Here is a 16,550-nt window from a genome sequence, read left to right as displayed (position 1 = left end):
AGGAGTAAGCCCTGCTCACACTGTGAACAGTTACCATAGCAAAGGAGTAAGCCCTGCTCACACTGTGAACAGTTACCATGGTTTGAGCCTCCTGGCTCAAGGACTTTCTTTTCAGGTCCCTTGCTAGAGTAGTGTGGTTTACATGTCGTTTCCTTATGAACCCAGTGACTTATCCTAATTTATGAGCCCCCTGCCTATCCAACTCTCTCTTAAGTTCAGTGCACGTGGGAGGCAGGGCGTAGGTAATTTCATTGAGTTTCACCAGGCCTTGGTGGGTACCACCCACTTGCCAGCGGCCTGTCAGTGACTCTTCCACCCCTAGTTCTCTAGGTTGTATGAAAAGGCTCCTGGGTATGGGAGCTATTTATGCATGGAGGGAGACTCTGGAAGGTTTGGCTAGTAGATAAAAAAGGTTATATTTAAGAACATGGGTGATTTTATGTTTGCAAACTTTCTATCCCACCATGGAAGGAAGGGGCAGACACAATCAACCTCATTTATTGTTTGAGTATTTTTTTTTTCTCAGTGCTATGACAAATGCCCAGAAGGAGCAACTTAAAGGAAGAAGGATTTATTTGGCTCGCAGCTGCAGGAGATACAGCCCATTGTGACAGAGAAGGCTTGGTAGTAGGAATGCCAGGTAACAGAGCATACTGAGTCCATAGCCAGGAAGCAGAGTTACAGGGAAGAAAGCAGGCTCAGTTCTGCATGCCTCCTGCTTTCTTTCATTCTTCTCAGTCCTGTGACCTCTCCGTTCACAGGATGGTGCTGCCCACACCCAGAATGACTCTTGCTTACTAAGCTGGACATCTTTGGAAATGCCTTATGGAAATGTGGAGAAGTGCAACTTCTAGGACATTCCAAATCCAGTCAAATTGACAGTGCGAGTTAACTACTTTCCTCCTTCATTTTCTGTGAGGAGAACATACCCTGAGACAGACCCCTCTTACAGCGGCCCCTGGAGATGCACATGATGACCTGCATCCCTTTCAAGTTTCCTGTCTAATACCCTGATATCTTGGAAACATGTTAAAAAGAAAACACTTTCCCAGGCCTAGTTCTAACAAAGGCAGCCCTTCCATCTTAGATCCTGCTGTCCAGTTCCTAGAGACACCACAGAAGAGACCTGAACCCATAGAGAGCTAGAGGGGCAGATAACTCTGACAGCCAGTGGACTCCTGGGTCTGGCCTTGATCAAGGCAGAGTTTGGAACAATTCAGCCTAGTATCAAAGCACAGCTTTAGTGACCCAAAGGATATGTTATTTACCTCTAAGTTCTTTACCCCAAATCCCAAAGCCTCTGCCAGTCATGGCCACAGACTTCTAATTCTTAGCTTCACATTCTTTTCACTTCTAAAAAGCATCCCCCTTGGTTCCCTTTTTGGTTAAGGAATATATTTAAAGTTTTAAGGAGATGCCTGTTATGTATAGGGTAGATAGGTAAAATTGGCAACTGTTTATAAAACACTTTGGTGCCGTGATATGCCTACACACCAAGAGCACCAGATGGATATGGAGTGAGTCTGTATAGGTGGGTGTCAACCTAAAAGAGAAAAAGAACTAAGTTTAAAACAGAGATGGGGAACTGGCACTTCTCAGTATAAATGAGTTGGGTTGCCTTTTTTTTTTTTTTTTTTTCTATTTCAGTTCAAAAGTCAGCATAGCAAGGTTTTATAACAATACTCTTGTTTGGTTTATGATTTGAGTTAGTTTGTAAGTGAAATCTCATCTGTATATTATATCCATGGAAACATCTCCGACACACATGCCTGCAATATCTGCCCTGTTGGGTTTAGATGTTTCTCTTTTTTTTCCCCCCATTTATTCTGGGTCATCATGAAGCCCTTCCATATTGTTATTCTTATAGCTGATTTAGAGAACAGAACTCACTTGGGGAATTCAAAGGTAGCCAAAAAATATTCTTACAAAAATTAATTAATTAAATTAAAAGCAGTCAAAAGAATTAGTCACGGCAGTATGCACCCCGAGTGCTAGCTACAGGAAGGGCTGAGGCAGGAAGAGCTTGAACTGAACTGAACTGTTAACAGTGTCTGTTAATAGTGTCTGATGATAATAATGAGAGTTTTTACCAATAGTTAAAAGCAGAATGAAGCAGGAGGAACCTGGGTGGGAACCTGAGGAGGAACATAACTGAAAAGAGCCAGATATCCAAAAACTTTAAGCTAGCCTGGGAAGTAAGTCTAAAGAGACACTGTCTCTTTGAATAAGTGAATAAGCAAAGAAAATAAATCTCTTATGATGAGTGTCTGCTTGCAGGTCAGCCTACCAACGTTTTGTTTCTTGGTGGTATTTAAAATAATACTTCCTTTTTTGGTTAGTGCTGACTTCAATTAGTAAGACTGAGTAATTTACATTTTTAAAAGCTGAGCAGATGGTTATATATTACTTGATTGTGAATCTCTGGGCATCACAAAAAACAACAACAAAATCCACTTGGCCTGAAGCCATTTCATATGACATTGGTAACAAAGGGACAAAGGGACATGCCTTTATTTGTTGTTTTTTAAACTAGGCCTTGGGACTTTACCACCGAACCTCCTAGAAGGAAACTCCTTGGTTTTCACAGCTGTGAAACTTATTAAGGATGCCTCATAGGATTGCAGAGTGTTTGAAAATTACCTGATTGGATGTCTAGTTCTGTGCGCAATCTTAACCTCTTACCCAATCTTCTTCCTTTTCTCCATTTACCTGGTCAGGCCCTGAGATTAGTCGGTTAGTTGGTTCTTTCATTGCTTGATGTATTTGACAGTTTCATACACTTATATCACCATACATTTTTATACACTCCATTCTCCTCCCTCTCATTCCCCTTCCTCTCCTGCTGGAACCACTTCTTATCAGCAAGTCTCTCTCCTACTTCCCTGCCTTCTTTTTGGGTGTGGCCCACTTTTCCTGTTATGGAGACAGTACCTGACACAAGCAACCCAGGACTTTAGTTGAGCTCACAGTGTTAGGACAGAGCAAGCATGTTGGCTGATGTGGCCAGGACGTTTGGTGCTGGGGTATAAAGCAGCTGATCACACTGGGAGACAAACAGGAAGCAAGAAGGAAGTGGGATGAGGTAACCTTCAGTGTCTTCACCTAGTGACCCAACGTGGATTACCATGTCTCTCACTGAAGAGCTCCACAGCCCCCCAAGACAAGTCTGTAAGGAACATTTTACACTGAACTGTTAACAGTGTCTGTTAATAGTGTCTGATGATAATAATGAGAGTTTTTACCAATAGTTAAAAGCAGAATGAAGCAGGAGGAACCTGGGTGGGAACCTGAGGAGGAACATAACTGAAAAGAGCCAGATATCCAGCAGGAGACTGCTTTGTGGAGGAGGAAGTGGCCACCTGCCAAAGGCTGGGAAGACAGGCACTCAGAATTCCCTGTGGAGTTTGTCACATGGATGTGGTCAGTGTCCCTGACAAGTGAAGAGTTAGTGGGTGACAAGGTGAGCGCTCCAGGCAGGCTGAGGCAAGGAGCTTGTGACAGTCTCCTGGAAGGAAGCTACTGTGAGTGTTGGCTCCATAGCTCAGTAGCAAGTCTGATAGTGCAGGCTGAACGCCCATTTAGGGAGGCCCGACCTCTCATCAGAAGAAGGAAGGACAGAAGGTAGTGCCTGCAAAATATGAGTGCAGGGCTGCTAGTGGAGGGAGCTTTCACTGGAATTATGAGCTGAGCATCAGCTGAGATGGTGATGCAGGAAGGGACCTGGAAGAGGAGAGAAGCACTGTGCTTTCCATGTGATTTGTCCCCTCAGAGTTCCTGTGTTGGTCATTTGATCTTTAGTATGTTGATGCTGAGAAAGGGTGAGATGTTTCAGAGATGTGGCCAAGTCAGAGGTCACAAGATGGAACACTTCCCAGTGCTCTGGCTTTCCCTCCTGACCCCTCTGTGTAGCCTGTTCTTCAACTATTGGGATGCCACCCTCCTGAATGCCCTTACCAGAGTAAGGGAGAGGCCAGAGCGATGCCTGGAACCTCTCAAACAATAAGTTAAAGAGTTGATCCCAGACTCTGGTATTTCATTATAGTAAAAATTAATTAATTAATTAATTAACAAGTGCAAAGAAAGAAGAAAAATGAGAATAGCAGCCCTGGAAATTTGAAAAGCAAATCAATTTGAGAAAAAAAATAGCAGTCTGACCATTCTTAGTACTGAGGAACACACTGAAAGTGAGCCCTGTCATTTGGCCGATAGCCCTACATGGAGGTATACAGCTCTGGGGTATTCATGCAGCACAGGGGGAAAGGTCAGTGGACAGCAGAAATGTACAAGGAGGCTCAGAATGGGAAGTAAGGCTCAGCACTGAGGGCTGCCAGCCAGGGGTTCTCTGAGCTATTGCAAGTGAACAACATGAGCAAAAGAATGCAGCAGTGCTAAAGAATGAGCAGTAAGGAATGTCACAGTTGCTGCTACTCACCTGAGCCAGACTGGGGAGCAGGAAGGGAGAGATAGCCTGCAGTGAAGTTAGGGCTCACTGCCAATTACAAGACTAAAGGCTGAGCTAGCACCTTTCTGGTGGTCTGTCTCCATTTGCCTGTTAAGAAGATGAGTGTTTGTTTGCCAAAGAAAGACTGAGCCCAGTGCTTCATCCTCAACCATCATTCCTATGCCCACTTATAATTGTGTGTGTGTGTGTGTGTGTGTGTGTATGTGTATGTGTGTGTGTGCGTGCGTGCACGCGTGCAGTCATGAAATATTTTGCTACCTGTTGTTTTGTTTTGTGCCTCAATGAATTTATTTTAATTGAAAACAGTCATGAACTGACAATTTTTGGAACCCACAGTCTGCTCTGTGCTTCAGGGACAGTGTTTTGGGGTTTGGTAGTTTGGGTCTTGGAGTGTCTGGCCACAAATACTTCTTCAGAGTTGATGTTCTAGGGTGCCACTCTCCAGGGTTAGATTAGCAGATAGTGATGAATTGGAAGTCCAAGTTGAGATCTTGACAGCTGCTGCCCAGGGCCAAGAACTCTGCTTATTTCCAAGAGGCCAGGAGTGTCCTTTCTTTGCAGGCCACCCTGTGAATGCCATCTCATTGTCCCACATCATAATTGTATCATTACACGTCATAACAATGGGACTGCAACAGTTATTACTGCACATTCTAATTATGTGATTACTCAGTCTTTCACCAATTATATAATTAGATTTAATTATACCAATTGCACAAACAAACTATAGTCAACTACACATTACTTAAAATAAAATCCAGAACTGCGTGTATGGCAGCAGTTGCCCTGCAAACAAGAATAGAAAGCAAGAGAAGAAAGGTTTTTCTGTTTTTTTTAAACCAATTTTTAAGTGGAAGGAATTATATGATCTGGTAGATCTTTAAGGATAATGGCAGGAAATTAACTTATCATGAAGTATTTTTAAAAACCACATTTTCTTTCAAGAAAATATGGAGGATGCCAACGGAATGAAGGATTTATTCCACTACCCAAATAGCTTACTGAGAATGGTGAAAAGAAAAGAGCAGGAATGAGGAGAGAGAGGCAGAGAAGTTCCTATGTGGGAGGGGGATGGGGCATGGGAGATAGGGACTGAACAAGTTCGACATTTAGTGATTAAAAAAATCATACTGTGTAATTTGAGGCAGAGCACATTATGATGCCAATGCAGCTCAGATTGATAAATTGAGCCTTAGCCCTCCTTACCTAACTGTTTCTGGTATTTCTGACTTCCTTTCACCCTCAGTTCATTCCCCCCCTGGATAGGAGGTCCAGGTATAGCTACTGAGAATCACTACCTAGCACTGCAAATCAATACAAGCAGGGCAGGAAGGTTTGCCCTTTGCAGGTTAAGACTTCAGGGTCAGTACCCTCTTGGGTTGTCTTTGAGTATCATTTGTGAGACAAAATTTGAATAGGCAGGTCCAATAATCCATGTCATATTCATGATTGCTTGTCCTTTGTATATAATCTTGGGCTTTGAAGAATTCGAACTTGGTGCCACAACATATAGGTGACCTCTGTTTTCCCTACTGTGTGGAAACAGGCATCCTAGAAGCACAGTATTTTCTGGAGAATAGGTTTTTCTTTGATTAATTCTAGGAACCTATATAAGCCATGGCACTGTCTAGGCTGGGGATGTAGCTTAGTTGATGAGTGCTTGCCTGGTGTGCAAGAGGGCCTGAGTCCAATCTCAAGCACTATAAAAAAAAAATAAGGTGACACCTATACAAAATAAAATTTGATTCGGCCTGCAAAAGAATGAAAATATGGTCATTTGGAGCAACATGGTAAATACTGTGTTAAGTGAAATAAGCCATGCGAGAAGAGCTCAGTATTGGCTGTTTGTGCTCATATGTGGAAGCTAAAAGGTTGATTTCAATGCCTAATAATGATTTCTAGGCTGGGAGGTGTGAGGGAAATAAAAGGAGGTTAGATATCAGAACAGACAGATAGGAGGAACAACCTGTGGTGATGTCCAGTAGTGAAGTTCAAAGGCTCCCAACACAAAGAAATGACTAAGAAGAGGGAATGCTAATTACACTGATTTGACCTGTGCACACCAGACACTGTACACTACAAATATGCACTTAATACATGTTAATGAGAATGAAAGCAAAAAAAGGAGACTGACTGATGCCCCATGGCCTCTACCTGGTACAGAGCCCTTGCTGTTGGCTGCTTCTGCACCCTAATGGAGAAGAAAGAGTCTTCGTTGTTAGGTGGCTGGTAAGAGCACATCTGGAATAGTGGGCATACCACAATTGTACCTCATTAAAGAAATGTAATTGGTGGATACTGCTTAAGGACATACTTTAGGGAAATTCTCTATTGAGCTCGGCTGAGTACGAGAGTGGCTCAGCTTCTGCCTTGGGATCCTTACAAAGGTTGACAGGATATGGATTGCTGCAAATGTACATATAATATCTGTGGTGTGTGCTTAACACTGCTATAGAAATAAGTCTTGGTGCTACACTGGATCACAATGGGGGTGTAGCATACTTAGTTTCATGCATGAATGAAAAATTTACCAGCTGTGGAGCTGCCAACACACATGTGAGGGGGGAAATGTGCTTTTAAGTCTCGGATAGAGGTGTGCGTGTCTACTTTCTTCTCCTGCAGAGTTGTTCATGGAAGCTAAGTGAATTATCCCCTGGATATTTCCATCTGCTCTTCAGTTTCTGTAGTGCTCTGGGATGTTGTTACTTGGCTTTGCAGTCCCACAGAAGGCTTTCACTTTTGCACATAGATTTATTTGTCCAGTGGGAGGTTAATGCACAGCTCTGGAAGGTGATGCCCAGCACAAGGAAGTACAGCGATCATGGAAATTCCAGCAAGCCAACCCTGGAAAACTGGAACTTAGAGAGGGAATTGGACTGGCATGGCACACCTCACATTTCCTTCCTCACCTTCAAAAATTCAGCACCAGAACCAATAAGGAGAAACTGATTCTTATCAGCGGGATTGCAACTTGCTGGCGTTTCTCAGTCCACTTTGTTAGGAACTGGGAATGTACAGAGCAGAAGATGGTGTAAAGCAACCCCAGCCATGTTCTAAAGGCCAGCAAAACGACACCAACTGTTTTTAATTCTCAGTTCAGAGCTGGCCATCTCTGGTTAGCTTTTCTCAACAGAACTGTCAATGGAAAGATTAGAATCTATGTGTCTGTCTTGGACCTCTCCCACTTCAGTATTTATGGTATGCCTGCAAGCTCAGGTTCCATAGGATCAACGCAAGAGTGTACAAAATGCCCTCTGCAGGAAATGTAGTGGATCCTGAATAAGCATCCGTGGAGATGGAGAAAGCAACTACCACAAGGCAAACACTAACTAGGTAGCCAGTGGTCACTGTGGCCATTCATATAGCCGATGTGTATCAGAGGATTGTTAGTCAGGAAACAGACCTAGCTGACAGCTGCTGGACATTCTGGTCACAGAAGTTGCTCTCTGTAATTCTACAAGCTGTATCACTAGCTATTGGGAACTTACTCTATGTAGATTGCCAGTCTGTCTTTACCACCCCATTCAGTAGCACCACTGTGATTTCCTTCATTTGATGAAGGAAAAGAACCTAAGTTGTTGAGATCAGGTTGTAGCTCTCTTTTGCTGCTTTGTAGGTTCTTTTGTCTTCCACCCCTTTCCCACCCTTTTAACCCCTAACACTATTAGATAAAGAGAAAAAAGGATAGAAAGGAAAGGAAGCGATGTTATCATTATACTACTTCCTGCTGATTGGGGTATTGAGTTCCTTGGGGCATTTGATCTTTGCCATTAGGATATCTAATTTCTTCTTTCTTCTTTGCACATGACTACTTAACAAACCACAACCAACAGCAACCAGTCAACAACCAACATGTTTTCCCACTGCAACAACCCATACCACCTCTAGGGTCTTAACGTTTATATGCCCTCTGGGAAGTCCCCAGAATTCCGAACATCATACCATGTGGGTAGTAACTGGGACTAGAAATTGAGCCCCTGATCTGGATGAGGAGTTCCTAATCCTGGGACGACACATTTCGCTAGAGTCTAGGATCTGTGTCATCATCATGAGCACACACTGTAAGTGTGGGCAAACACTGAACTGAAGAGACTCCTCAATTAATTGTACATCATATGGAGATCTTGGGACTAACATTTGCAAGACTGTTAGTGTGTTCTTTGCCTAACCAGATAAGCAATTGACAAGGAGATGATTTTGTTCTACTTTGAAATGAGATTGGGAGTAGTGGTTAAGTTATAACTCAAAATTGGATGTCAGATGCCTTTCAAAGTGTGTAATAGAGATGATTAAATTATCAAATGACTTGTATTGGTACAAGAGAAATGAAACTCCTTTCATATGAGTACAAAAGTCATATATAGCTAGGAATTGGGATTAGAGGTGCTTCAGGCTGGTACTGAAACCAGACAGTGAAAGTACCTGTAAGCTAATACTGCCTTAGCTTAGTAAAATCACACAAGGATTTTAACATTCAATCTTTTCCAGCATTCCTTCTGCTCTGCCCTCTGTCTATTCATTTGTTCATCTATAGAACATGTATATTGATTAGCAGCTATATCTAAGCTTTACTGAAAGATTTCTGTTTTATGGCACTTGCTTTTCAGTAAAGAAGGTCAAAAGTAGGGGTTTGGAGAGAATGACAGGGGGTTACTGTGTTTGTAGCTTGGTGGGGAAGGGGGAGATTGGGTGTGGAAAAGTAGGCTGAGCCCAGAGTTGCACACTCTGTCTAGGCCTTCCTCAGGGCAGGCAGCTTTATGTTCAGCAATGATGACAGGAAATTGACAATAAACAAGCGCTTTCTAGGTGTCCTGTCTCAGAATTTACCATAGTCTAAATAATTTCAGAGAACTTCTCCTCAGGGAATTTTAAATTATCTTTACCAAGTTGAGAGAAAGAATTTTATGTCATGTTGATAATTTAGAGAACTCTTTTTTATTGAGTTTTAGGACACAATGAGATGAAAATTTTTGTTTTCAGCTTCGCACAGCAATGAAGTGATCCTAATTTGTCTTAGTGCCAGCAGATCGCACTTTAAGCTGAGGGAAAGCATCTTATTGAATAAGATCATTCTTAAGACTTAACTAAAACTGTGTGGTTTCTCTTCTTCTGGTGAAACTTTATTCTTTTATAACATCTCTGAGCAGGGCTGCCTTGAATTTATACCATGATGTCATGTTTCATTTGAGCAAAAGTGGTGCATGAATTTGTACCATTGTATTGCTGCTCCTGAGAAGTAAGTGTAATCAAGAACTTCCTGACTAGGGTTTCATTTACTCAAGCGTTAGGGGCAGCCTTGTTAGTTCTCTACTCAAAGCAATTACAAGGAGTTCTATTGACAGCACACTATTGCAGGAGCTAGGGACAACTTCAAAACTTTGGTCATTATTTTACAAAATGATCCTGATTTGTACACATGGTGTTTAGAAAAGGTGATGATAAACTAAGGTGAAGGCCTGGGGAATTTGAAAAGTTTTGCCACATAAACAAGAGGATTTGGGTTCAAATGCTAAGAGCCTAAAAACATGGATATATAGCATGCGCACTTGGATTCCCGAAGTTCTTACTGAGAGAGGGAAGGAAGGGAGAGGAAAATTGTAGCCAGCTAGCTTGTTATACGCAGGGGACAAAACACTGGGAGACCCGGTCTCAAGCAAGGTAGGAGTATTGGCACCTAAGGTCCTCTGACCTAGAACATGGGCTATAGCTTCTATGAGTCATATTCATACACATATATGCACATGAACAGGCACACTCACCAAAGGAGAAAAAGTAGTAACCAAAAGAAACTGACCATCAAAATCAATCCTGACCTGTAAAGACAAATAAAATCCAAAAGTCAGTACTTAGAAACCCCTTCCATGCCAGGTGTTTTCTTCACTTATGTAAGATTACATAGAATCTGATACACAGAGTATATCATATTCAACCTTATTTAGAGTATATTAGAGAATATTTAGAGCATGTTAGTTTATATCCACAAGCTTAGTGTCTTACCAAGGAGACCCTGCAGATCCAAACTCTTATGTGAAATACTTTGCCACATTTGGTTTTTAATGTGCGTTCCCATTATTGCTTGGATCTTGGCTCTTTGTGTTGGATGTCTGAAGGAGTGGACCAGTGACATCGACCCAGATTGACTTCCTAACTTCTGATGTACACATATCTCTAGATTTCTAAGTTATAATTCTAGGATGTTTAGTGTCAAGTTTTGGTCCAGATTTTTGAACTAAAGTACAAATAAACAAAAAGTAATTCTAGTCTAAATAAAAGGGAAATACATTTTTTTCATATGATTTTTTTAATAAAGAGGCAATGGTTATCTTTTGATTTAAGAGAAAATAATTTAGCATTGTGATGGCTAATGACACAGACCCCCAAAAATTTAGGACAGAATTCTCCTAATAGAAGATTCAAATTCTGCCGCGGCATCTCAGGGCTTTGGCCTTTCTTGGCTGTTCAGAACAGATGGACTTGTTGGGGGGTGAATGAGGCTATTGGCAAGGTCATGCTCCCCTCTTGTCCTCAAGTGTGTTAGGTAAAATAACCCATACTTTCCCTGGGACAAAGAAGGACTCCATAAGGCAGTCTCTTGGGGTCATGACAGCACCTGGGGGTAGCATTAATATGGTTGATGCAAACATCACATAGCTTAGGTTTTGATCTATACATGATTCTGGGGCTACTTGGAAATCACTTTGAAAGATGAGATTTCTTGACACTAGCAACTCACAGATTACGGTCTGCTTTCTAGAGTCTGCTTATTTTCTTCCTCCATCCCTTAATTTCTCTTCTCTTCTTTAAACCCTTATTTAGGGCCTATTGTGTAACCCCCATTAGAGAGCTCAGGTGCAGCAGGTAAGGGGGAGACCGAAACAAATTACCTTAATGTCAGTGAAGGTGCTAGGAAAGACGTTCTGGTGAAGAGAGGAAAGCCCCAGGAAAGGCCTCAGTGATTCTAGGTGAGAGGAAGATGCAGGAAGACTTCCAAGAGGTGGTGACCACTGAGCTGAGGATACAGAGTCACAAGGTTTGCCTTTGAAATGTGCCAGCATAGGAGTCAAATGGGTGAAGCAGCAACCAGTCCTTTGCTTGTGTGTATCCTTGTAGCTTGCTAGATCCCTGGGATCCTTCTCTTGTTCACTGCTTAAGACATTTCTTTAAAAAGTAATTGTAAGTTGGAAAGGCCCCTTTCTTCACAGCAGACGTTTCCTCGCTCTTTTTGGGAATGCTTTGTATAACTAACTAGCTTGTTCCCAGGTCAAGCTGTTCTGGTTGCTTACCACTTAAGCAAAAAAGGTGGAAACACCAGGCTTTTTAAAATCCCCAGCCACCTGCAGGTGAAATTCCAGGTGGGCAGCAGCAGTAGCACAGGTTCTATTTCAGGAAGGAGGGCTGGATCTGCTCTTTCTGGTTGCTCATCTGTTAGGTGTTCAGTTCCAGGAGCTTTTAGGCTTCACACATTTCTGTGTTTTTTTTCTTTCATTTCTCACAGAAAGATGAAACTCATGGCCATGTTCTTTGCAGTCTTTGTTGGTCTAAGGATTCATCTTCGTAGCTTCATTTTGTGCATTGGCTTTACTTCCAATAGTATTGGCCAGAGCAAGGGAAAACAAAGAGGGTACCACCCATGGCAATGGCAGAGGGTGTTGCAAAAAGCCTAAACTCTAAACGTTGCCTTGTCTCTCCTTCTGCCTTGCTGCTTATCTGTGATTCCATGATTAGCTTTCATAGTTGGAACAGGTTTTAAAGCTTACTCCTCATGGGAGTAGACCTTCATGTCTCCTGGATTCTTAAGTAGACATCAGTTTTTCACTTCTTCATGGGGTTAGCATTGAATTTTTGGCAAGGAAAGAGATAAACTGGAATAGGAAATCTAGGGTAGCCTTCTGGGGGACTGACAGTAGTGGCATTGTTCAGCCTGGTACTGTTCAGCATCTGCTTATCTGAGCGGATTGCTGTGATTTCTTCATCCCAGGAGTTACCTTATCACATGTGTTAATGACTTCATTTATTACCAGTTGATTTTCTCTTGAGGAAAGTCTCAGAGACTTGGAGACTCTGAGAATCCATGTGGTAAGTAAATGATGTTTTTGTTTAAACTAATGTCCTCTTTTGGGTCAATTGATGCTGTCATACTTCTCAGTAGCTTCCTACTCCTGTTTTGTGTATATTTCTACATGCTACTATACATGCAACAGGTGCCTAACACAGGCTTTCTAAAAAAACCCACTTGCGCCTTATCTCATGGTGATCTGAGGAAAAAAAAAGAAAGAAAGAAAGAAAAGAAACCCACTTGCAGATTTCTAAGACTCTGCTCAAATAGAGATTATATTGGCTCCTCAATACATTACAGATTTTTAATGTGCTTTTTATCTGTATGTATGCATGTGCACTCTGCCTGTGCAATGCTAATGGAGGCCAGAAAGAGTGTGTCAGATTCTCTAGAAATGGTTATAAATGTAAGTTGGTGGGAACTGAACCTGTATATTCTGCAAGAGCAAACTTGTTGAATGGTAATTTTACTTCACAATAGCTTAATACCTACAAGAGGGTCATAAAAGCTACTGTACAGCATTTCTGGGTGAACCATCTCACCTCCAATAATTCTGTTATATAGCCACAGTTCACTGCCACAACTTCTGACACATGCTGTTAACTTGAGAGGAATTTGCCAGCTGTCTACGTTTTTGTTTTGCTTGTTTGCCATAAAGATTGATAATGACTTATCCCTTGCTGAATTGTGTCACCAACTTCCCAGTCAGCAAATAAAATTCTCCTTGCAGGACCACATAATTCCCTTATGAGAAACTGAATTTGAAAAAGAGAAACTGAATTTGAAAAAGAGAAACAACTTTGAAAGGACACACTAAAGTTTATCTTAAATCACATTTGCAGATTTTGACATGGCATAAATTCCCAAATCTTGTTTAAAATTCAACAATAAGAAAATAATTGTTATCAATACAACCACTTTTAGACCCAGGATTATAGATCTGAAATTTAAAAAAACATCTATTTTTACTTTGTTTACCAAGCCATGCACAACAAAAATGTCCATGAACCCTTGCTTTTTTAGTCAATCCAATAAGAAGCTGTTGTCAACTGAGTAGTGATTCCTCTTTGATATGTGCTCATCTGGAACTCCTAACAAATGTGGGTGTGTGGAGGGCCTTACTTTCACAATGGAACAGCTGGGGAAGGCATAGCCTGAGCTTTCTCTGTTGATGGTGTTGCTCAGGCATTTTAGTAGTCTTTGCTGGTTGCCATTTCTACCCCAGACATACCATTGTCACTTGGGGAAGGTGACAGTGCTCTGAGATTACTTTACATTGTTTCATTTGGTGACTGTGCATGGGTTTGTCTGTTATTGGAGCCAGCAGGGAGGAGGACACAGACTCTGTTGGGTTTTTCTAGTTTTATTCACTCTGGAGAGAAAGGAGGTGGGAGCTGGGAGCCCAGAAAAATCCCACTCTTCTCGAACCTGGAGAGACTTCCTGCATCTTTTAGGGGTGGCAGGTGCAAAGATCAGATATTTTTAACTTAAGATCTGTGACAGCAGTGGTTCTCAACCTTCCTAATGTTGGAACTCTTTAATATAGTTCCTCATACTCTGATGATTCTCAACCACAAAAGTACTTCATTGCTACTTTATAACTGTAATTTTGTTACTATTATGAGTTGTTATGAATTTTCTGACAGTCTTAGGCATCCCCTGTGAAAGTGTCATTTGACCTCTGAAGGGGTCACAACTCACAGGTTGAGAACCACTGTGTTACAGTATTCTGGATGATGGAGATGAGTGGAGACAAAATATCCAAACAAAACCATCCTCCAGTAACATTCCTTCCCTTTGAGTGATCCCTGGCTGAGTGGACACGAGGCACCACAGTGGCTGCGACTATGGGGAGTCTCAGTCTGTTTCTATGATGGGTTCAGGGCATCATGTCTCCTCTCAAAAGCCACAGGCAGAGGAGCTTCAGGCAAAGGTAAATCCATACAGTCAGCATGATTGCATGGTCTCTGCAACAGGGAGATGACACTCTCCTCTTTCTGCTCCATGAGCTGTGGGGGCAGAGCTCCCATCACAGTTACACTTTAAAGTTGTGCTTAAATGGACATAAACATACTTGGGTTACGTTTTAAAGAGAAGGCACTCTCTGAAAAAAAAAATCACCTTTCCTCTTAACTCTTCTGACCAAAAGGACGTCTCTAAGAATGAGGATTTCAGGTGTCCTTCTGGGAGCTGGAACATCCAAGCCCCAAAAGGACCAGGGTTGCAATTATCAGTTGTTTTCTGTCCTTTAAGTACCATGGTCAGTGATGATTCTGAAAACATATGTAAGTCATAGCTCCTCCATATGCCTAAGTTTGACCACATGCATCATACCTACCACTGTAGGCATGTGTCTGTCTGTATAGATATCCCTGTTCAAAGTATAAAGGCAGGCCTCTCTCAAATGCTTTTCTACTGTCATTTAAACACTGCTTGTGTAGTAGCCTCTTTATAAGGTAGCTTCTTTCAAATGATAAAAAGCCACATGCTTTCCTATCTTTGTAACAGTTTAGACCACAGAAATAGACATGGATGGCCATGGTGGTTCAGAGAACTACTTTGTTGGTATTATGAGCCTGTCTCTTTGACAGGGCAAGGCTCTGAAGAAAGCCATTCCTCAAGGTGGCCTTAGCTGTCCTGAAGCAGAGAATTTCACCTTAGGACTTGCATAGGTTAGAGTTAGAGAGATGGATCAGAGGTCGATAGCACTAGGTCGATGCTCTTGTAGAGGACCCAGGCTTTGGTTCCTAGAATCCACATGGCTCACAACTCTCTGTAACTCGAGGTCTGGGATCTGATGCCTTCTTCTCATCTTCTTAGGTATCTGGCTTGTGCCTGGTATATGTACATCTATGCATGCATGCATACATACATACATACATACATACAAACATACATACTTGCAGGCAAACATTTATACACATAAAAAAATGTAAAAATTACTTCTTTCTTCTGGGATTTAATTTGATAAACTAGCCATTCCCCTACATTTGAGTTTCTGTCAGCTTCCTACTATCTCTAGGATGAAGACCAGGCACATTATTGTGCACACAGGTGCTTCACTATCTTCTGTCTACCCTCCATTCTTGCCAGTTATTCAAGCTAGTAGGCTCTGCAACAATGTGAGGCTCTGTGCCCTATTGTATACCCAAATCTCTGCCCACACTCAGTTCTCTACTCCTGTGCCTCAACCCACCTTCTCTCTCAGATCAGTGTCTATTCATTACTTAAAATCCATCTCAACTCACTCAGAGATGAACCTTTCATCCCAAAGACCTTGGGCTTATTACGTAGGTTGGAGTCTTAGAGATCATAGTAGGTATTGCGGACATAGCATCACCAAAGCTGGCCATGATCACAGCATTTAACATTTATTATTTCATCTCTCTCAACATCTCAAATGAGTTGTATTTACATGTAAGTGAGGATTTTAAAGTGCAGAGAGATTCATAGCTTGTCTATAGCCAGAAAATGTATTTAGTGCAACTTCAAAACAAGTCACTCTTGAATGTTGTATTGTTCTGTAGTAGCAACTGTGTGTCATTGAATGTTGTGTCCTTCCAACAAGTGGAGTGCCCGCCACTAAAGAATGCTGGAAATATCTGTTGAATGAGTAGGCTGCTATGTCCAGTCTGGCTATATTTATCTTTATGTTCTGGGGTGGAACTCAGGTCTCAGAGGGTATTCTGCTCTCAGTGAGGCTGACAGGTGGAGACTGCGTCCTGTTTGTTCACAGTGTGTCCAAGTCTTTATCACGGCTATCATCACAGTCTGCACAAGCTATGAGCACATTATGAGCCAGGAGAGCATATTAAAAGGAGTCATTTACCAACATTATATTCCTCACTCTCCTTCCAGGTGGAGAGAGCTATGGGAGAGGATTGCATTGCCAGGATTACAGTACATACCTCTATGAGCTGTATTCAGTATCTTTGAGATCACGGAAGGCAGGCAGGAAAAAAAGAAGAAGGAAAGAAAGAAAGAAAGAAAGAAAGAAAGAAAGAAAGAAAGAAAGAAAGAAAGAAAGAAAGA

General features: G+C 41.8%; 1 protein-coding gene across 28 annotated transcripts in view; it reads left to right on the top strand.

Moving 5' to 3' along the window:
* The window catches only part of Kcnma1 (potassium calcium-activated channel subfamily M alpha 1), a 702,678-nt gene that overhangs the window by 384,387 nt on the left and 301,741 nt on the right, over nucleotides 1–16,550 (top strand). Inside the window, exon 4 of one of the 28 annotated variants that reach the window (XM_029468767.1) lies at nucleotides 527–640. The exons of the other annotated variants lie outside the window; for them this stretch is intronic. Coding sequence (XP_029324627.1) covers nucleotides 527–611 — 85 coding nt within the window. The 3' untranslated portion in view covers nucleotides 612–640. The remainder of the gene's footprint in view (nucleotides 1–526; nucleotides 641–16,550) is intronic. 28 annotated transcript variants of the gene reach the window in all.

This window comes from Mus caroli, chromosome 14 (assembly GCF_900094665.2).
Source record: "Mus caroli chromosome 14, CAROLI_EIJ_v1.1, whole genome shotgun sequence".
Lineage (NCBI taxonomy): Eukaryota > Metazoa > Chordata > Mammalia > Rodentia > Muridae > Mus > Mus caroli.
This window is presented reverse-complemented; position numbering and strand designations above follow the sequence as displayed.